At 41.3% G+C, this 23,259-nt stretch overlaps 1 protein-coding gene across 5 annotated transcripts in view; it reads right to left on the bottom strand.

The window, feature by feature from the left end:
- PAK6 (p21 (RAC1) activated kinase 6) overlaps nucleotides 1-23,259 on the bottom strand; it is a 187,211-nt gene that overhangs the window by 16,597 nt on the left and 147,355 nt on the right. For all 5 annotated transcript variants that reach the window (XM_082275195.1, XM_082275198.1, XM_082275197.1 and 2 more), the window contains 3 exons: nucleotides 11,682-11,902; nucleotides 9,503-10,117; nucleotides 272-736 (listed from right to left, as the gene is read on the bottom strand). In XM_082275195.1, coding sequence (XP_082131321.1) covers nucleotides 272-736; nucleotides 9,503-10,117; nucleotides 11,682-11,885 — 1,284 coding nt within the window. In that variant the 5' untranslated portion in view covers nucleotides 11,886-11,902. The remainder of the gene's footprint in view (nucleotides 1-271; nucleotides 737-9,502; nucleotides 10,118-11,681; nucleotides 11,903-23,259) is intronic.

A 23,259-nucleotide genomic window follows, 5' to 3' on the forward strand; every position in this document is an offset into this window, starting at 1 on the left:
GCTAGGCTGTTGAGTGTGTTAATGTTTTATTATATATTTATTTATTGAAAGTTTTTAAAAACCAGTAATAAACGGCCGCAGCCTATATTTTTCCAAATAACACAGGTGTCTGCTTTTTATTTAAGTTAAGTGTTAATTTATATTGGATCCTGCCTACTGTCCCATAGAAATACTAAATTCTACAGCGTTCTCTAAGTACCACATAGCTGTTTAATACATATAAAATGCCTGAATCCACCACATACCCACATTGCACATTGCAAACACTCACCTCATTAAACAGTAATTCCCTACGTTGCTGCTTTCTGAGATCCATCATTTTAACAGCTACTTGACGCCCACTGTGCTTTTCTCTAGCAATGCAAACCACTCCGGTAGATCCTTCGCCGATTTTCATATAATCCTCTAACAGCAAACGTGGATCTCCCTTGTCTACCACCATGCGAAGTGCTGTTTTGAATTGTTCATGAGTCACTACTGTAGAGTCCTGATTAGCTAATGGGTTCTTGTTGAAGGAATCCTGACACAAATGGAGGTTGGAGGAGCTGGTCTGGATAGGACGGCTGCGAGGAGAACCTGCTGGAGAAGGTCTACTAGGTCGGAGAGGGGAGACCCGCTCTGATGGTGTCCCTGAAATAACCCTAGAAAAGTCTGGAGATAAATGGTCCGGTGGAAGGGAGGCCGCTTTAGTCAAAATCCCCCGAGCCGTCAATATGTGCCTCTGGTAGCCCTCATTCTGAAAGAAACAAACAACATCTTTTCAGTGGCTTATCATTTTAATACTATTTATTTAAATTAATATTTAATATAAAATAAAATCTAGTAGCATTTAAAGGTTGATTCCTCAGATGAAATACCCTTTCAAAGGAATTCGTTTGTAGATTTTGTATTGGCAGATTACTAGCTTACAACTATGTAAAGAAACCTTTTATGAAAAAATGCATGGGCTGCCACTGCTGACCATTGTTTCTGGAAAAGCTAGCTGTCTGCATTCCACGCTGATGCTTTTATTTCAGTTTTTTAATGACACTCATATGGAACAGGTATGAAGCATTTTGACGTTTTAATTTGTTCGTTTTTTTTTTTTTTTTTTTGCGACATACTTAATGTAATTAAGTTGCAATATTGGCAGCCAGGTAAGTAGCATTTTAAAAAGATCAGCAATAGAACCTTCTAGTTAAAATGTGTACTATAAACTTCTCACAGATTTTCCAAAAGTTGACAATAAGATTAAATACTAATTTTTTGCAGCGTAAGATAGGTAGGATATTTTCTCATTAATGACGATCTTAAAAATCATCAAAAATGAATCACATTTACCTTGATCAAAACATTTCCCTTAGAAACAATTTGTTATATATTCTGCATATGCAGGAGTGCCCGAATCCTCTCTTATACTCCACATGGTTGGCATGGCACAAAATAGACACGTTTCATTCTGATTTCTGAATAGTCATCTCTTTTCGCTTTTTTTTCTCATTTTTCTTCTTTTGGAATAACTCGATTTTCCAGAGTCTTCTGGACTGGACTTCCTTCCCTTAGACAATGGTACCTTGAAGGTCTTCACTACATAAAATTCTTAGTAGATGTTGACCATAAACAACTATTTTCTTCCAATGCAACCCTAGAAAAATGTCCATGCCTAACAACTGGCTCCTCGTTTTAAAAGTAAAATCTTATATTTCCACTGCCATTTGGAAATTATCTCGAAAGCGAAAATTTGTTGGACAAGCTCTTAGAATATTCTAAACCATATAAAATAGCCATATATCATTTCTTTTAGCAACTGCTAGAATATACCTCCACTATGGCCAGCCTTACCAAATGGTCAAGAATTTCCCCCAGCATCAAGCTGATATTTTTTTTAAATCATTATGTTATCTTGGGGAACGGATAAAGCCACAATGTACTGCGAGATGATGCTTTGGCTTTTCCACCACTCATATCTCTGCATCACTGATACCTCATCGGCCTCAGCTCCTCCTTTTGCTACCTGAAATGCAGCCATTTATATGCGAACCTGTTCCATGCTTTCTGGGCGTGCTGCAAGATGAAAGGACTTTGGAACTCTGTAGTTCACTACACTACCACACATTTAGTAAACTACTTATCTCTAACTCCCGAATGGGAACTTTTTGTCCCAATTAACCTCACAGGTCTCAAAAATCTTCTTAAGTGGGGTACACGCTAGTAGAAAATCTGCCGAAAATTCCCATCCGAGGTAAAATCGTCCGATTTTCGCATAGTGTGTACACAACTTTCAGCAGCCGATGCCGACATTTTCAATGAAAAAAAACGGAGGGACAAACACCAAAATTTTTTTTGTCCGTCCCCAGACGACTGATATTCGTTTAATGTGTATGCAGTACGTCCGTGAAAAATCGGAATACGAAAGACCGCGCATGATCTGAAGTTGCTGACAACCCGGAAGTCTAGGAACAAATGTGCCAAAAAAAAAGAAAAATCGGACGAGAAATTTTGTGAACATTTATGCACTGTCAACTAAAAACGGTTATGAATGCTGAGAAGACAGAGAAAAATCGGAGGATATTTCGTCCGATTTTTGTCAAGTGTGTATGGCCCTTTATAGTCATATCCCTTGTAGCAAGAAGAGCTGAAACCCCCCACCATTTCTTTGTTGATAGACAAACTATGTTATATTTCTGCATGGATGGGTGAAGGCCTCTTTAAGTCAAAACTATACTTCATACTATATTAACTGGGGCCTCCCCCCTTTTCTTTCACCTGCTAGTTGTTGACCCGACCGCTATCCATCTATATACTTATTATGGCTTATCCTTAGACCCAGTACCATCAGTCTGTTTTCAAACTATACTGACAAATGTTTTACTGGCATTTTTGTTTTGTCTCGCAGCCTAAAATTGGCAGTCACTCATATTGTTAACTGCACTCTTGAATTAAAATGAGAAATAGAAAAAAAAATGAATCACGTTAAGCGGATTTCCAGCACGTAATATCAGTCAGGATAAAAAATACCAGCAAGTCAAAAAAAAACTCTGATATTGTACATCAATACTATTTTTGAAAATTGTTATTTATTAAACAAGCCTGCAAGGTCCAAGGTCCCCAACAATGTAAATAATTGTCATGAAGGACTTTTTGAAGCCTTGAGGCCTTATCTGTCTGGTTTTGGATTCATAACACAGCTGGAGCTTCTGCTGTGCAGGCTTGTACAATGGCTGACTTGACATAATTCAAGGTGCTGTGTATTTTGTGAAATTTATTTTTAATTAGCACAGTTTTCCCAGCATCCTGACCAGAAATAGCTGGTACAGATGAGGGCCATTCTTACCTGCCTGAACTAGAATAGTGTAGACACCTGCCTGTCTATACTGGAAGAGGTGAGGCCCAATAGAATGTCTTCCCTTAGGATAGGTCTTTACGGTGCAAAAAGCAACATTTTTCATAATGTCAACTGCTGTGAAATACCATGCGTGAAAACATTCCTCAAAAGTTATTTGCTGTAATGTCCTGATAAGTTTTTCACTGAAAGGACCTTTCTGTCAAGCTTACACAAAGGAATAGTAGTAAAGGCTGAATAGCAGGATAATACATTTACATACATTTAATATTGGTTTTCCATGTGTTTTGGTATATTTTTACGCACATTTTGACTGGAAAATGCATGACATACATGTATCTGGTACCACATCAAAATGCAAGTTCCCCGAAAAAATCCACCATGTTCACACCAACATGCTGTGTTGAGATACAAGGCTCTGCCTGCTAAAATGTGGTGCACCAAATTCTAGCAGGCAGAGCCTTGTATCTCAACACAGCATGTTGGTGTGAATATGGTGGATTTTTTGGTACCAGACACATGTATGTCATGCAAGAAGTGCACTAGATAACCTCCATTCTACTGAGCAACTTGTAATAACATCAGTGACAGAGAATGTAAGCAGATTGAGGTTCATTTTATTTTTGCCCAAAAAGAAGAAAACTGATAGGCAAGGGTCAGTTCTCTTATAGACATCATTTATGTTTTCAAGTTGAACTCCAGCCTTACCTTCAGACTTGCACAGTGGTACTGGCTCATCCCATTAACTGAAATTGCAGGGCCAAAGCTCATTTGGCACTACTTCTCATGGGGATCACAGGAGTGCAGTTTGTTCTGCACTATTGTGACCCATATTCAGCCTACAGGGGGCAAAGCCTGCTGTCAGCTGACGTCACTAAGTTGGTCCTGACTCTGGAGAGATCCCAACCTTAATGTCAGAATCCACACATATGCCCAACTTGCAGCTGGCTGAACCTCTTTACGCTCTGCTGAGAGTCTTAGCCAGCCGCTCCCGCTTCCTCCAGAGCCCAGCGCTCCAGTGAGCACTGGAGGGGCAGAGCAGAGAGCCGGTGTCTGAGAATCTACCTCTCTTCTTGGCTGGAGGACATCCAGAATCATCTAGCTTATTTTCTCCCCAGCCTGGCTGTCTCTGGTCTGCCCCTTTCAATCATTGTAATTACATTTTTTTTTAATCGTGAAGGCTCAGTGTGATATGTGGGCTTGTTGCTTGAGAAGAAACAAAAACCCATAAATAAATCAAACTGCAGAGGTGCATTTGGGAATGTGTGGTGTGTCTAGAAACAGATCAAGGTCACCATGTTAAATAAATATCAAAATTTCTTCATTTCACCAAGGATGCGTTTCATGGCTTAAATAGTCACTTCCTCAGTTTAAAGGTGATATACAGCTGTTGTTTTCTTATTCTTCACAGGAACATGTCCAAAAGCCCCTCCAAACAGACATGTTCCAGTGAAGCACTATCTATGTATCACCTCTACACAGGGGGAGACTAAGGGGGGAGGGGAGTAAGGAAGATATATACAGATACTATATGACAACTGACATGTATATTAACATAGGTACAACCATCCGAGGACTTGTGGTCACTGATGATGCGGCTTTCTCTCATCCTGGCGAGCAGCACATGGCGTTAGAGGCCGATCCGGGGTTTTCACTGGAATACTCTGGTGGCATTTTCCTGAAATCTTAATCTATCTAGTTTTTGTGTGCTCTGGTGACCATGGATTCGGTTTCTGCAGGTCCCGACCCAGACGCTCCCCAGGGATCTCTGGTTTCTTTAACATGTTTATGTTGACATCAGGCTTGACTCAATGTGATGCACCTGCTCCTGAGGAAGTGGAACGTATTCCACGAAATGTGTAGAGCTTGCTTGTGATGCATCTTTTATTTTCATACCTTTGGATCCTTCATGTTTATGGACTATAGTGCTCCATTTCAGTTTACAACCAGTCAGCCTCTATGTATTAACGTATTTGGTCTGTCATTATACCACTTTTATTGTACCATTTTAGCTATGACATGATGTCATTTAACGTATGTTGATCAATACAATTAAAATTGTTTCTGTACGATTATGCGATACCCGCCTTGAATTATTTTATGGATTTGTCTGCTTCTGTACCATTATTTTTGCACACCTCATCTAAAGTCCCAAACGTCCCCCCCTCCTTTACCCCATTTTTATCTTTATTTACAACTGGCTTAATAATATATTAATATATAACTTTCTGATTTATATGGTTGTACCTATGTTAATACACATGCCAGTTGTCATATAGTATCTGTATATATATATATATATATTCCTTACTCCCCTCCCCTCTTAGGCTCAAATAATAGGGATGGAAACATGTTTTCCCAACTGGATAGTGCTTCATTTAAAGTCCCAACATTCTTTCAATTGATTGTCTTCTTATCAATCAATTTTTTACAACGTTTTCTACACAGGGGGAAGTGGCACATTTGAGCCAAAAAGTGAAATTTAAAAAGAAAATTCAACACGATCCTGATCCGCTTCTAGACACACCACACCATATATAGCTACGGGCACCTCTGCCGTTCGATCTTTGGACAGGACTTTTGTCCCTTCTCAGCCAGCCAAATATCCCCATGTTGGTCCCTTCAAGAATCTAAGACCAGGACATAAGGCATTGAAAGTAACCAGCCCTATCCTGCATGGATACAGAAATATTCTCCACTTGTGCACTAGGTAGCTGGCATGTTTTACTTGTTAGAGTCAATGCAACCTCATCATACTGAATGTAAGTTATGATTTTGAATATTTTTATATATCCGATTCCTACCCGAACCCTGAGGACCACCACTACACAAAAACTATCACATATGGACGATACCCAAGGTGATCTTTATGCAAAAACAGCCTAAAACAGTATTAGTGGGAAGGGGGGCTCTAAAGCCCAGTCCTTAGTATAAGTCTCATGATAGGTAGACGGTGATGTATGACAGCCAGGCACTTAGGCAGCTTTCAAAGAGTAGAGACAAACTCTATAAACTAAAAAAAGAAATCGCCTCTAAGTGCAGTAGCAATTTTTTTTAACAAGACAGATTAAAAGCACTCTCAATGTAAATGGTGTAAAAGGCTCATCAGATTAAACAGACCACTCAGGGTGTCCAATATTCATGGCTTCAGCAGGGTACCTGATCCTCCATGCCATCCTGGAGCACTGGGACTCAATCTCTGGCAAGAAGTCCGCTCGGTTTTCAGAACCAGTGTGAAATGCAAAGTGACGTCACACGGCGGGGATCCCAATGCTGCAGGACGGCATGGAGGATCAGGAATTCTGCTGAAGCTGCAGACGTTGAGCACATTGAGTGGTCTATTTAATCTGATGAGTCTTTTAAACCATTTTTATTGTGCATGTTTTTAATCCCTCTTGCTTTTAATAAATTATTGCACTTAAAAGCCCCCCCCCCCTTTTTTTTTTTTGCAAAAACAGCCTGCCTAAGAACATCTACTCCTCCAAACTGACATCCATCCATCAAGGGTTTTTGATATTTGCATAGCCCCCCCCCCCCCCAAAAAGCCAGCCTACTGCTTACCCAGGGTGCTGAGATGTTTTCAGGAAGCCAAGTACAGCACCCTGGTGGCCCCTCCCACCAGAAATTATCTGCTTGCATTGCATAGAGATGATGTTGCTGGGTATAAAAAGGGTATTTTATTTGAAATTTTCTAGGTAAGGCAAATTTAAGGAGATTACATTTCAGCTTTAATAAGTCATGAGTAACTAACCAGTCCTAAAGGTCTCCGGACTCTGCAGAGAGACAGTAAGGCTGGCCATACATTACACAATTTTCCTTTAGATTTACCAAAACTATATAATATGAGGTCAAACCCAAACACTTTCAATTTGTATGCAGTCAGTCAGGCCCTTGCACTACAGAGTTGAAGGCAAATCTAAAGGAAATTGAATTAGAAAATTGCATAAGGAAATTGAATTAGAAAATTGCATAATGCTGGGCCAGCCTAAGGCAGCCACACACAGAAGACAATGAGTAATGTGCCACTTCACAGAATATTTACTGGATGTCCCTGTACACAGATATGAATCAGAGGAAGCAGAGATTGTCATGGATCATTTTTATCTTCTTACTCGTACCCACTTCTACGCCCCTTTTTTTTTTTTGCGTCCAATTTCTTTTCTATATACAGCAAATAAACTATTGTATATTACTTCTATACACTGACAATTAAATATTTTGGTCAAAATCTTAACATTATAACAATCATTGGCTTATATTCACAACTTTCCTCTTAAAACATTGCCCTGGAGGATGATTGTTGTAAATCATAGCAAAATATATTTGTCATTTTGAAGACACCAGCAAGTGACCATTAATTGTAGCTAAGAAAACCCTAAAACATGTTGACACAGAAAAATAATTTTTAAGTCTTGGCGTACATTCTTGTTGATAGCCGCAAGAAGGTGGGCTGATTTACTCAAAACAAGCTTAAGGCTAGGTGCACACTTCACGCACGCTCCTGCTATACATAAAAACGTGCAGCCTTTTTGCAGACACACAGTAGTGCCATTAATTCTTAATTGGATCCCCACGCATCTTGCTAATGCGCACACCAAATCACGTTGTAACTAAGTACCTTGTGTTTTGGTGCGGCATGATTCCTAAAAAAGGGTCATGCACTTTCAATACTTTTTTTACACAGAGGGCAGTCCCATCATCAAAATGAATGAGCTGCACAATAATATTTCACAAAAATGTGTCCCACCATTGCACCCGCACCATAGGAAAAAAAATGTAATATATATTGCTGTATACCAGTCCTTAGATGTGGTGGCTACATTAGAGTTCTGTTTCTTAGGTTAAAGGAGAAGTAAAAGCTATTTTGGCTGTACTTCTTTTATGGACCACAGGAGTGCAGTTCATTCTGGAACGGCAGCTGGCTTAGCCTCTCAGTGTGCCGCTAAGAACCTGCGCCAACCGATTCTGCCCACTTTACAGCACAGCACTCCAGTGAGTGCTGGAGGGGCAGAGCAGAGAGCCAATCACTGGCTGTCTGGAGGCTAAAGACAGAGAGAGAGGCGATCAGCAGTCTTTAATTGCTCAGTTCACAGTCTTAGAGGCAGCGAGGAACAGCTGCAGCTGGGAACAGTGCATCCATCTTGGTGAGTATGACTGTTTTTTTTTTTTAAGCCATAGTTCTCTTTTAATTTGACCTGGCAGTCCTGCCATTAACAGAATGTGCTGACAATGTTCACTCACCTTACTGTATCTATGGGAAGCAGCATTTTCACCCTAGAACAGGACTATAGAACACTTACCCCTCTCCCCATCTCCATACCATAGGGGGAGGTGTTCTTTAGTCCTCAGAGATAGCTGGGAACTGTGTAATTAATAACATTCAGCATGTGTAGAGAGCATAAGTATATATTTTTTTCGTATCCAAAATATTTAACAAAACGCTTTTAATAGTATGTTTAACAGACCAAAAGGGAACAAAAAAGGCAAGTTCAGTAGTGAGTAGTACAGGACCCGTTCTAATAGGAGCGACACAAGTCGCTCCGACTTAGAAAAAGGGTCCTGTACTACTTTGGGGCAACCTGGGAGCAACTTGCATAGACTTCCATTATGTGAAGTCCCTGCAAGTCGCGCCGAAGTCGGTGCACGCGACTTCACAGGTCGTCCCCCGAAGTCGGATCGCCTCAGTGTGAACCGGCTTTTAGAGTTGCACTTTTTAAAAGATAAATAAACTGAGTATTTCAAACTAGGCATAGAATGAGAACATGCAGGAGAGATCAACGTGTAAACAGCATGTCAAAATCATCTGTAGGACCCGGGGCTTTTGGCAGCCTGAATTATATGCAAATCTTGGCTTTTCCTGTAAACATTGAGTGTACCTCCACCCAGTTCTGCTCCAGAGCCTCGTTATTGGTTCTCTAATGAGAATTTTTGGCCTCACTAACCAACAAGAAGACTTAGAAGGTAGAAGGGGATAAGCTAGCCCTTTACTGGAAAAGTCAAAACTTGTAAATAGATTCAGCTTCCTCATATTTTTTGACCTATTAATTGATTTTACATTCAGTTTTCTGTATAGGTAACCTATGCTGATGAATGTTCCATCATCTGCTCAGTTTGAATTGCCCAAGTTTATTACAGGTAAAATATAAACAGAAGTATAAGAAGTAAGAAAAACAATCAAACCTTTATCTTTTGTGCTGGAATGGGTTCTTCTGTTGTCTTCCCATCAACTGAGGATGTGAAACCACTGTGTAGATGTTCAAGTTTTGAAATGTTCTCTGCGGGTTTTGGCACAGTTCCTTCTTCTAGGAGTGTTTCGTGGGATAACTGTCTCCTTGTTGTTGTATGTATACGTGTGGTCTCATCAAAGCTATGACCTCCACTAATGGTTTTGTGAAGACTGCCAGGTGTTGTTTTGGCCTGGGAAATATGATCCACTGTATCCTGAAAGTCTCCAGGATCTAGAGACTTTGCTTTACAAACAGGACCATTAGGTTTGGATGGGCTGTCCTCTGTTGGTTTATAATCTGGCCACATAGTCTGCCGCCTGATAGCCTTAGAGTTACCATTGCAGTTGACATAATTTCCATACTTGTCTGATATGTTCTGCTCTGTAATAATATACTGTCCATTGTTTAGCCTTTCCTCACTTAGAACTCCCAAAGACTGAGCTCTCCTTCTCGTCAAAGGGCTTCGTCCTCTGAGGGTGTTGGAACTACTTGCAGAAAGTTTTTGAATATCATTCAATATCCCGGAGATATAGCCTTCCAAACAGATGGTACTACCACGGACAACAGTCTGTTTAAAATAAGATAGACATTTTTAGAACTATTATTATTATTATTATTATTATTATTATTATTAATAACAATTTACAAAAAGAGGGCCCATAATACTGTACACTGCATATCAACACACAACTGCCACCTATTTGTGAATTGCAGGAGGCATTGGGACAGTTGTTTGCATCAGTCTAATGCAGTGGATTTCTGTCTGCAATTTAGCCTGTCTGCTATGTGCAGGAGTCATTTCTGATAGACTGTGCCGACTCCAAGGGATTGAGGGGAGCAGGAGCTCCAGCTCAAAGCAGGTATTTGACAGCCTCAGTTGTGATTGTTTCCCTGTGAGACTGTGTGAGGGTGGTGTGTTAATTTCCTCCACTCTGGTCTCAGATTACACTGAGCTTTACACTGATGTGGGTGACATCAGATCCCCACCCCCTGCCCTGTAAGCTCAGAAAAGCTCTGTAAATTATAGGCTTTGAACAGCTGTAGAGAAGAGAGAGCTGCAGATAAATAAGTACAACTTATGTAGGAAGATTTGTTTTATTTCTGTTTATCACCTGAGGCTAGTCACTTCATTGGGTATATGTAAGGGTTTACAGCCACTTTAACCAAGTTGCTCTTTGCCAGATTTCACCTGATTCTAAGACACTGGCTAATCAGTGGATATTCATAAAGTACCTGAAACAATACAATCCTTAAAGGGATTGTAAAGGCAGAATGTTTTTTTGTTTTTTTTTTAATCTTAATGCATTCTATGCATTAAGATAAAAAAAAAAACCTTCTGTGTGCACCATCCCCATTAGCCCCTCTAATACTTACCTGAGCCCATATATGTCCATTTAATCATATTAGTCCCTGCAGCCCCAGAAAATTACAGCTGTTGGAAGTATGGGGAAGAATTTTAAGTGCAATCAGCAGTACAAGGGACACTTCTTGTTGAATGTAAATACTGTCCCTTGTGCTGATTGTGCATGTGCGCAAATCTGAATTTTTTATCCTATACAACTGACAGTCAAAATTATTATTTTCACAAAAGAGCCCAGTCATCTGCCCTGTGTGGGTAGCATGATATACATTGCTATATCTGTAAATAAATGCACTCAAGGTTACAAAAGCAAAGTTTTGGTTGGATTTAGTTCGTGTTTTTCTTTTTTTTTTGTTTTTTTTTTTTTTAAGATTAGGAACGGTTTTAGGAACTGTCTTCCATCCTGGACTAGGAATAGGAACGGTCTTCCATCCTGGGTTTTAGTAGTTAAAAAATGTGTCTAGTATGATAATTTTCCCAAAAAGTCATTCTTTTCCTTTTTGTGTAAAAGCTATTTTGAGTACACATCATCTTTTATGATCCTTAGAGCTTTCCAAACAAATGTTGAGAAAATTATAAATTATGGATCTTTTTAAGCTAATTTCCCTAAGAGCGTTAGCTTCACTTTAGCTGAGCCATGGCATAGCAGTTAATGATGTGTTCAGATTTCCAGGTAACAAACATAATAATTTAGCTCCTGTACAAACCTAGTACACACTGTTTATGAAGGCTGTGATAAGTGATGCTGGAAAATGCTATTCCCACAACTCACCTTCATAGGCTTTAGCTGCACTGGAGTGATCCTGGAAGGGTCCACTACAGGTTTGGGACGTCGAAGGGTGTCCAGTACATTTTGCCATTGTGGAGGTAATCCAACAAACTTCCCTTCCTTGGCATCAAAGGATGTATGTACACGATGCTGAAAGTTCAGAGGAGCAGAGATCTCCGGTCGTTTCTTTTTCTTTTTTCGAAACATGGCCTCAGAATGAAACGCTAAAGAAAAAAACACATATAGCTTGTGAGGAAACATTGAAACGCTAAAGCATATAACACATATATGAGGAAACATTCTTCTAAAATTATACATAGCGTGTATCTGAGCAGTTAAAATCAAAATCCGGCTTGAATTATTGTTGAAAACTAAGGGTAAATTTAAAGGGTGGTGATAAATGGGGAGTACTCGGATTGGGCGGGTGTGGAAAGTGGGGTCCCCCAAGGTTCTGTCCTGGGACCAATCCTGTTTAATTTTTTCATAAATGATCTAGAGGAGGGGATATCTAGTACAATCTCAGTATTTGCAGATGATACTAAAGTAAGCTTGCCAATATCTTCTATGCAGGATGTGGAAACCTTACAAGTGGACCTGAACAAATAACGGGGTGGGCAACTACATGGCAGATGAGGTTTAATGTTGAAAAATGTAAAGTAATGCACTTGGGCGTCAGAAACACGAAAGCAAGCTACTCACTGGGGGGAAATCCTCTGGGTGAATCTACGATGGAAAAGGACTTGGGGGTACTGGTGGACAACAGGCTTGGCAGTGGCATGCAATGCCAAGCCGCTGTAAGCAAAGCCAACAGAATACTGGGATGTATAAAAAAGGGGATTCACTCCAGAAATAAAGAGAATATTCTCCCACTCTACAAGACTCTGGTCCGGCCACATCTGGAGTATGCTGTCCAGTTCTGGGCACCGGTCCTCAGGAAGGATGTGCTGGAACTGGAGAAAGTCCAGAGAAGGGCAACAAAAATAATAAGGGGAATGGAGGACATCAGCTATGAGGAAAGACTACAAGCATTGAACTTATTCTCTCTGGAGAAGAGACGATTGAGAGGGGATATGATATCAATGTACAAATACTGTCAATAAGACACGTGGCCACTCACTAAAACTAGAGGAAAAATGGTTTAACCTTAACATACGTAAGGGGTTCCTCACTGTCAGAGCAGTAAGGATGTGGAATTCTCTTCCACAAGCAGTCGTATCAGCAGGGAGCATCGAATAGTTTCAAAAAACTATTAGATGGGCACCTTAAAGACCACAACATACAGGGGTATTCAATGTATGGTTAACAGCAAACACACACACACACACACATCATAGGTTGAACTGGATGGACTGATGTCTTTTTTCAACCTCACTAACTATGTAACTATGTAAAGGTAGCTAGAGTGTGCAATAACAATTCGTCACAATACTTTATTTGGGAAGAGATAAATTATCTGGGACAAACAAAAGCAGAAGAATGTTAACGTGTTTCAATCTAACCCATGGTTTAGAATGAAAGGTCAATACACACCATAATGTGTTTGATGAGCACAGGTGAACTGATGTACATAGGCATGCTGCATTTAATTACTCTTAAGGCTCCTTTCACACACTCCGTCCGTTGGACGGAGTCCGTTTTTCTCAGCGGGGGATCGAGCCGCCGATCCCCCGCTGAGCAGCAGGAGGACAGCTGTGTCTCCGCGCTGTGTGCAGAGACACAGCTGTCAGTTCCCCATGCATCTCTATGGGGGAAATCGGATGGGAACGGACCGTCAGTCTGTTCTCACCCGATCCCATCCGATCCGCTGGACGGATGGAAAATAGGGTTTCCATCCGTCCAGATTTGACGGATCGGATCGGGTCGGATGTCAGCGGACATGTCTCTGCTGACATCCGATGCCCCATAGGAATGCATGGGGGACCATTCAGATCTGCCAAAAAAACGGACAGGCGGATCTGAACGGTCCGCCTGTGTGAAAGGGGCCTTAACATTAGCTTTTCTCCTGACTCCCTGGAAGCTGCACAAGGTCTAAGACAGGGGTAGGTAACCTTAGCACTCCAGCTGTGGGGAAACTGCAAATCGTATGAGGAATTGCAAGACTGACAGACCAGAGGCAAGGGCGTGATGGGATTTGTAGTTTCCCACTGCTGGAGCGTTGAGATTGCCTACCCCTAATCTATAGCATAACAGAGAATCAAAACTTGTGCTGGCCTGCTCTGATGTCTGTGCATTTGTGGGCATTGCATTGACATGCGTTAAAGGTGCTCCATCATACTGAAAACAGTGGGGCTTTCTCTACTTTTTAGCATCACATATAAACCCAATTCACCATTGTGAACTGCTTCCATTAACACACCTTATTTTTCACAGGTCTTTGTGTGGCATGTGTTGAAAAAAATGTGCCAACCTATCTGGTGGGAATGAACCCTAAAATGAAGATGTGCTCTACAGTCCTGGTAAAATACTTATAAAGACTGGCCATAGTGAAGAGCTCACTTCACTTTGCTCTGTGGCACAACTTTAGCAGAAGGTTTCAGTGCTAAATGAGATACAGCCTGGAGCCAGAGAAATGCAAGTCAGAACACTGCTGGTTTCTTATATCTATTGGGTAAGATATCACTACCAAAACTCCCTGTTTAGTCCAGCTGCTATCTTATTACAAAACCACGTTCTGATGTTACCCAACATACAATTGGTACCTCCGCCTTGTTAGACACCTGAAAGTACTCAGCTGCACTTGTTGGAATTTGTCCATGTAGGTGTAGCACCCTCCTAGGTAAGTGCTAGGAAAACACATTTGGTGGCTCTGTTCTGCTTATCAGGAGAGACAGACCAGTTAGTTTAGCCTGTCCCATGTTTCCAGGTGTGATTTTTTGGGTCTAAGGGAGTCTCCCCACTGTATCCAATAAGGGAGCTTGTTGGACAGTGGAGGAAACCTAACCAAGAGTGCACCAGGGTTTATGGCTGTCCAAGTGGGTGGGCATTGCTGCAATGCATCCTGGGATTGGTTATAAATCTGGAGGGAGCATGTGACAGGGTGTCTTTTGGCGGGAGCAAAGTCCCAGGAGGAGGTGGGCGGCTGTCACTCCTCCTGCTGATGCGAGGAAGGTGGTTCAGGCCTATTGAACCAGGTGTGGAGCTGGGCTGCAGAGAATCCAGTGTGCTGACCAGTTCGGCAGAAGACTTTGGGAAAAACAGTATTGTGAGTACTGAGGGATCTGCTCAAGGGTCTGCCTAGGAAAGGAGACCACTCCAGAGAAGTCAGGGGATCAAGGAGCCAGCTCACACAGAGTGTTACAGGAAAGGGGGTGCCAAGTAGTTAACCCTGAAGATTAGGAACAAAGGGGGTGCCAGGAAGGGCCCTGAAATTGTTCAGCAGTACAGTCTACCTCAGAGTACAGCTTACCTCAGGATACAGTTTACCTCAGGAAGCTTTATCACTTCATTCACAGCCAAGGGCAAAGTGAAGCAACGGCCTATCCGTGACTAGCTCTATTCAGCATTACTCAGCGTTATACAGTGTTAATCAGAGCTATTCAGCTCTATGCAAGCTGTCCCAGCCTATTGTGCAAAGTTCTTTAAGTTAAAGTTCCAAATAAAACCGAAAAACCAAAGATACTGGACTGCTTCTTGTCTGAGGTAAAACACTTGGAGAGAAAAGCCAGACTGTTCTGTTGTTGCTAATGGTAACCCAGGGAAACCCACACACAGTAGCTGAGTAGTGCTACATAGGTTAGGTTCTTATCCTTACCCTTCTTTGGAAAGAGTGAAAAAGGAAAATCACATGTTCTTCTCCTACATTTACAGTACTTTGTTTAGTTTTGTTATATTAAAACCTGATACAGTACTAGAGTTGTAAATTCATTTATTCATTAATCTACACTCAGTGCCCCATAATGACAAAGTGAAAACAGAATGTTAGAAATGTCTGTAAATGTATTAAAAAACTGAAATATCACACGTACTTAAGTATTCAGACCCTTTACTTTGTTGAAGCACCTTTGCCAGCAATTACAGCCTCAAGTCTTTTTGGATATGATGCAACAAGCTTTGATCTCCTGGATTGGGGGATTTTCTGCCATTCTTCTTGGCAAATCCACTCAAGCTCAGCCAGGATGGATGGAGACTGTTAGCGGACAGCCATTTTCGAGTCTCTCTAGAGATGTTCAATAGGGTTCAAGTCAAGGCTCTGGTTGGGCCACTCTAGGACATTCTCTACGCACTCCTGTGTTGTCTTGGCCGTGTGCTTAAGATCATTGTCATGTTGGAAGGTGAACCTTCAGCCCAGTCTGGGGTTCGGAGGAGCACTGTGGAACAGGTTTTCAACTAGGATATCTCTGTACTTTGCTCCATTCAGCTTTCCCTCAACCCTGACCAGTCTCCCAGTCCCTGCTGCTGAAAAACACCCCCACAGCATGATGCTGCCACCACCATGCTTTACTGTGGGAGTGGTATTGGGCAGGTGATGAGCAGTGCTTGGTTTCCTCCAGACAAAGTTTAGATCTGAGGCCAAACAGTTCAATCTTGGTGTCATCAGACCAGAGGATCTTGTTCCTTACAGTCTGAGAGCCCTTCACATGCTTTTTTTGCAAACACAAAGTGGAATTCCACCTAGCCACTCTACCATAAGCCCAGATCGGTGTAGGGCTGCAGTGATGGTTGTCCTTCTGGAACTTTGTCCCATCTCCACACAGGATCTCTGGAGCTCAGTTAGAGCAACCATTGGGTTCTTGGTCACCTCTCTTACTAAGGCCCTTCTCCCCTGATTGCTCAATTTGGCCAGGCGACCAGCTCTTGGAAGAGTCCTGCTTGTGCCTGTAATCCTGTCTCTGCGCTCTGCCAGCAGATCCTTTAACTTTGTGGCTTTTGCTCTAGAACAGGGATTCTCAAACTACAGCCCTCCAGCTGTTGCGGAACTACACATCCCATGAGGCATTGTAAAACATTCACAGACATGACTAGGCATGATGGGAATTGTAGTTCCAGAACAAATGGAGGGCCATAGTTTGAAGACCCCTGCTCTAGAACAACCTGCATTGTCAGCTGTGAGCAGAGATGTATAGTAACGAAGTAGAACTACTTAAGTACTGTACTTAAGTACCGAAATGCGGTATCTGTACTTTCCTAGAGTAGAATTTTTTTCTCCTACTTCTACTTTTACTTCACGACATTTTTTCGATGATTTCGATACTTCTACTCAAGTATTTTTTTTTTGTGCTGCATAGTTACTCGTTACTTTTAAAAAGATTACCACTGCCAGAACAGTAGATGGCAGGTTGCATAAAGCTCAAAAAAATGTGTATAATGTCATTTGTAAATCAGCGCATACGAAAATAAAGGCTGTGTATAATAAAAGCTGCAATACCAAATCTTTCCAATAAAAAGAAAATATGAAACAAACAAATAAATGGTGCTACAGCGCTTAAAGTGCATCAAGAAACTACTAACAAACACAGGTTAATCATTTGAATAAATCATTTGAAATAATAAAAACAATATGATGTTCAAACTTTTGACTTATTTCTTTAATAACTACATAACACAGTACTTGTACTTCTACTTTCAGTACTTGAGTAGAATTTTTTTTTCAAAACTACTGGTACTTTTTACTTTTAGTACTTAAGTAGCAATTTTTTTGAAAAAACTACTTGCAATACTTAAGTAAAAAAAATGTTGAATACTTTAGTACTTCTACTTAAGTAACTTTTTCTGCGAGCACTTCCACTTCTACTCAAGTAATTTTTTGATCGAGCACTTGTACTTTTACTCAAGTAGAAATTTCGAGTACTTTATACAAGTCTGGCTGTGAGGCCTTTTATAATAGAGGTGTGTGCCTTTCCAAATCATGTCCAATGTAATTTACCACAGGTGGACTCCAATCAAGGCGTACAAACATCTCAGCAATGATCAAAAGCAATGGGAGGCACCAGAGCTAAATTTCATAGATCACTACCTAATCTTTCAAGATTACTACCTACATTCTCTGGGAGACATTTGCACATCTATGGTCAGTCTAAGAAGGGAAGGGTAAGAAGAGAGAAAAGAGCTTCATCTAGATTTTTTGAAGAATGAGAAATGATCTGAAGAATGGAAGATCACTTTGCGTGTTGTTTCAACAATATGCATGCGCAAAAACAACTACTGTACACAGATGCCCAGTGCAGTATACTAATATCCTAGTGACAATTACTGTAGTCAGTATGAAGCTCTACTATAGAGACATTGCTTAACCACTTGCCGACCGCTCACTCGAGCTCTACTGCGGCAAAGTGGTTAGTTCCCATCCAGCGACGTAGACCTACATCGCTGGACTCCTCCCCTTGTGGGCGGCACACGCGCGCCGCCGGAGGCTCGCTCCCGCTGTATTCGGTCACAGCGGGAGTCGGGCCAGGAGAGGAGCGGCGGTGATCACCGCCGCTCTTCCCCGATCATCGGGGAATCGAGTTTGGAGATCCGCTCGCTTGTGTAAACAGAGCGGGTGGATCCCCTAAGTGACAGATTGCAGGGTTCAGCATAGCTGAACCTGCGATCTGTCCCTGTGGCACTCAGTCACCTCCCCCCACACACGTTAGTAAGCACCAGGCATACATTAACCCCTCTCCCTCCAATAAAATTAACCCCCTTCCCTGCCAGTGTCATTTTTACAGTAACAGTGAAAATTTATAGCACTGATTACTGTAGTAATGTCACTGGTACCCCCAAAAGTGTCAAAAATGTCAGTCAAGGGTCCGATCTGTCCGCCACAATGTCGCAGTCCCGCAAAAAAAAAAAAAAAAAAAATCGCAGATCGTCGCCATTACTCGTTAAAAAAAAAAAAAACACCAAAAATGACAGAAATCTTTCCCTTAGTTAGTAAACGCAATAACTTTTGCGCAAACCAATCAAAATACGCTTATTGTGATTTTTTTTTTTACCAAACATATGTAGCAGAAAACAAATTGGCCAAAAATTAAAAAAAGTTTACGCTCTTTTTTTGTTTATAGCGCAAAAATTAAAAATCGCACAGGTGATCAAATACCACCAAAAGACAGCTCTGTTTGTGGGAAAAAAAGGACGTAAATTTCGTTTGGGTACAGCGTCGCACGACCGCGCAATTGTCAGTTAAAGTTGCACAGTGCCGAATCGCAAAAAGTGGCCTGGACGTAAGACAGCAAAATCCTCCGGTGGTAAAGTGGTTAAAACCCTCTCCTTATAATTACATAAAAGAAAAAACTAGGTAGAATTTTTAAATAAAAAACAAATATTTTTACAAAGTGGAGATCTTGAAATCCCAACTCTGCCTCTCCACCTTTTCCAATCAGAGAACAATTTGCATTCATGAGAAAAGGAAAAAAGATCTTTGAATGGCACCCATGTCAAATAAGTGACCCCCTATGTTCACAATGCAGCAGGGCACGGGGTTCAGAAGCTAGTGGAGATCATTCTAGTAGCTAAGCCTACTACAGTGATTACCAGTTCCCGGGGGAATCCCACAGGTATGGAATATGCAGAGTTACATTGGTCCAAACTGAATCAATGTAAAAATATCCATACCTGGAATTCTTCTTTAATAATTTGTGACCCGGGACTTTCAATTTACAGGAAAATACAAAAAACACTTTCTAACAGCCTACTGACCTTGAGTCTAATTGTTTCAAATCTGAGTACTAATGATACTCGCATGCTATTCTTATGATATAATCCTATAAAAGGCAAAACATGAGTTGGTTATAGGTAAAAAGTTATTCGCCCAATGCTCCAAACACAGAACCCAGTAATTTGTTGCTAAGACATAATGAGTATTAATTAAACATCATACACAATTCATATCCATGAATACATTGTTAAAACAATGCATCACAAAAACATTCTAATACTTTAATGAACCCCACATTGTAAAAGTGTATTTATAGTGATAATAATTGCTTAATATTTACCATTAATGGTCAAAATATTCAAGGCATGAAAGTCCAGCAATAACCTAACCAGTCCTCCAGCTAGAAGCTCTTATTATTCATTGGTATTTATGTAGAATCTGCATATCTCACAATACTTTACAACAGAGTATAGCAGCCATGCAATAATAACAGTACAGAATCGGGACCCCCAAGTCCTCTGTGGACTCCATACACCTCCTCCTAGGTAATGGAGATTGTGAGAAGGAGGGGTGTTTGTAGTTCAAACCTGGAAAACGGGCGAGGGGGACAACTCTAATTCTCCATAGATACAGTACAAGTGAGTGTTGTCACCTCATACCAGGAAGTGTGTTACTGACCGGGTCACCAAGTGAAAATAAAAATAAATAAATGCATAAATAAATAAAAAAGAATGAATACAGCCACTACATCTAAGGAATAGTAAGCAGCAATAAAATAAATGTATGTTTTTGGATTTAAATATGCTTTAACCCTCACCCTGCCTGAACTGTTAACCCCTTAAAGTGGTATTAAACCCTCATTTTTTTGAGCAGCTGATTTAATCACCTACTTCATTGTCAGCTTCTACAGCTTTTAATTGTTGCCCATGTTCCAGTTTAGACATAGGACATGATCACTGCCCCAGGTTTCCTTTTCAGGGTGGCTCCTTTCTCCTGTAGTATCCTATGTAGTCACCCTTGTATGCAGGTAGTCGACTTGAGTCTGCCTATACTGTATGCATCAATAGAAACACACAGCCCTGTAACCAAGGATGGCAAGTCATTCCCTTGCTCCTCCCTCCGCCAAGCTAAGAGACTGACTGGAGTTTGCAATGTCCGCTTGTTAGCTGCTTTATGTATGGTTGGTTCAGCTGTGGTTAGAGAAAATAGAATTGTGAGCTTCCAGGGTCAGATTAGAAACTCTAAACATGGCTAAATGCATGTATATGCATCTAGAAACAGCTAAACCAGTTTTTCCTGCGTTTCGATCTTCCTGTTTTAAAGCTGATCTGGGAATTATAAACATTGTTAATTCTTCCAAGATCACTTCACCTGCATGTAGAAAAGCTAAATGCAGTAGTGCCAGTGTGAATGAGACCAATGACCTAAAATCTTCTGATTTGTGACCATTTCTTAAAGGGTAACTCCCATTTTGTGGGGAAAAAAATAGCATATAAAGAAAAAATAATATAGCGTATACAATTGTGACACAAATCATATTGTAATTAAGTGTTATTAAAAATTACCTTTCCTATTCAATCTGCAACTGCTGTAATTTTCTGAAAATGCAATGCAATATGGCTACCTGGAGCTGTTCTGTACACAGAATGTATACTGACCACACATCAGAAACATCATTTCCTGCTTGTGTGATTGGCTCACCAATTTTCCCAGAAGTCTGCCTAAGATACAAGTCAGATTTAAGGCATCCCCTGCAACAAAAATGTCATTTTTGGTGAGATACTCCCAATAGGAACACGTCTAAAGGGATGCAGGCCCAGCAGCTTTCCTCATTAGTGCTCTGCAGCTGCACAGCTGAATGATAATTATGAAACCACTCCCATTAGACCCACTCAGCACAGAGGAGCAAACAGGAATTTCTTCAGAATAAAAAATGGTAGGAATCTTCAACACAGTTTGTTTTAATCCTTGCACTGTACATAAATCATCCAGAGGGGAATGTTTTTTTCTCAACAAAAGTGGAGTTACGCTTTAAAGTGGAAGTTCACACTAATACTAAAATCTCTAAATCTACAGGTATCCACGGACCTATAAAGAAGAAATCCCTATACATACCTTTTCTGAAGCCGCTCCGGTCAAGTCTCCAGCAGTGGAAGCTCTGCAGAAGAGACAGCAGACAACTGCTGGGAAATGCCAGGGAAGTGACGTCACCCATAGAGTTACTAGGAGGCTTCTATTGTCGGTTGCCTCCTCTGCAACTGCCATCACACAGAAGCCGCAGCTGACAGCTCAGCATGAGACTGGACCAGAGTGGCTTCAGAAAAGTATTTATAGTGATATCTTCATTACAGGATTAGATAGGTGAGTCTTAGATTGTAGATGCCAGCAGATTTAGGCTGGGTTCACACTGTATGCGGACGCGGCTCACAGCGGGGGTCTGGTGCGTCCCTGTTCTCTGTTTCAAGGACGAATCAGGCACAAATTTTTGCCTGAATTCAGGCCTGAAACGGAGCCAAAGACGCACAAGACCCCTGTGCAATGCCCTCCGCGGCCACCCTGGAGATGTGTGAACCAGGTCCATTGAGAGCCGGCCACAGCCCCCTGTCATGTGAATTAGATGCGGGGAAACTCGCATTCAGTTCGCATCAGTGTCAACCCAGCCTTGTTTAGCATTAACATAATGCATAAACTAAGCCTAACACTAAAGTAAACCCCCTTCCCATTTAATGAACAAGCTAACAGAAGCGCAGGAGCCTCATTAGAATGACAGTGTACATTTATTGAGAGGAAAAAAAAGTACACTTGTGGTGACCTCTATGTGCTGGTGGAATGAGGGGGGCTGTAACATGTTTAGAAGGAATCCCTTTGTTTCTCAGACCTGTTCTCGAAACATGTTACCAGCATGTAGAGGTCACCACCAGGTATTAGGTAACAGCACAGAACATGGTGAGTACCTGGATAGAGAACTGGCTCCAGGGGAGGTTGCAAAGGGTGGTGATTAATGGGGAGTACTCAGATTGGGTGGGTGTGGAAAGCGGGGTCCCCCAGGGTTCTGTCCTGGGGCCAATCCTGTTTAATTTATTCATAAATGATCTAGAGGAGGGGATATCGAGTACAATCTCAGTATTTGCGGATGATACTAAATTAAGCATGCCAATATCTTCTATGCAGGATGTGGAAACCTTACAAGCGGACCTGACCAAAATTATGGGGTGGGCAACTACATGGCAGATGAGGTTTAATGTAGAAAAATGTAAAGTAATGCACTTGGGGGCCAGAAACCAGAAAGCAAGCTACTCACTAGGGGGGAACCTCTGGGTGAGTCTAGGATGGAAAGGGACCTGGGGGTCCTGGTAGACAACAGGCTTGGCAGTGGCATGCAATGCGAAGCCGCTGCAAGCAAAGCCATCAGAATACTGGGATGTATAAAAAAGGGAATTCACTCCAGAAATAGACAGATTATTCTCCCGCTCTACAAGACTCTGGTCCGGCTACATCTGGAGTATGCTGTCCAGTTCTGGGCACCGGTCCTCAGGAAGGATGTGCTGGAACTGGAGAAAGTCCAGAGAAGGGCAACAAAAATAATTAGGGGAATGGAGGACATCAGCTATGAGGAAAGACTACAAGCCCTGAACTTATTCTCTCTGGAGAAGAGACGATTTAGGGGGGATATGATATCAATGTACAAATACTGTACTGGCGACCCTAGCATAAGGAAAAACCTATTCAGAGAAAGGGAATACAATAAGACACGTGGCCACTCACTAAAACTAGAGGAAAGGTGGTTTAACCTTAAAATACTGTAAGAGCGGTAAGGATGTGGAATTCTCTTCCACAAGCAGTCGTATCAGCAGGGAGCATTGATGGTTTCAAAAAACTATTAGATGGGCACCTTAAAGACCACAACATAGAGTTGTATACAATGTACGGTTAACAGCAAACACACACACACATCATAGGTTGAACTGGATGGACTGATGTCTTTTTTCAACCTCACTAACTATG

This window comes from Pelophylax lessonae (assembly GCF_965119305.1).
Source record: "Pelophylax lessonae genome assembly, chromosome: 13".
NCBI classification, from domain to species: Eukaryota; Metazoa; Chordata; class Amphibia; order Anura; family Ranidae; genus Pelophylax; species Pelophylax lessonae.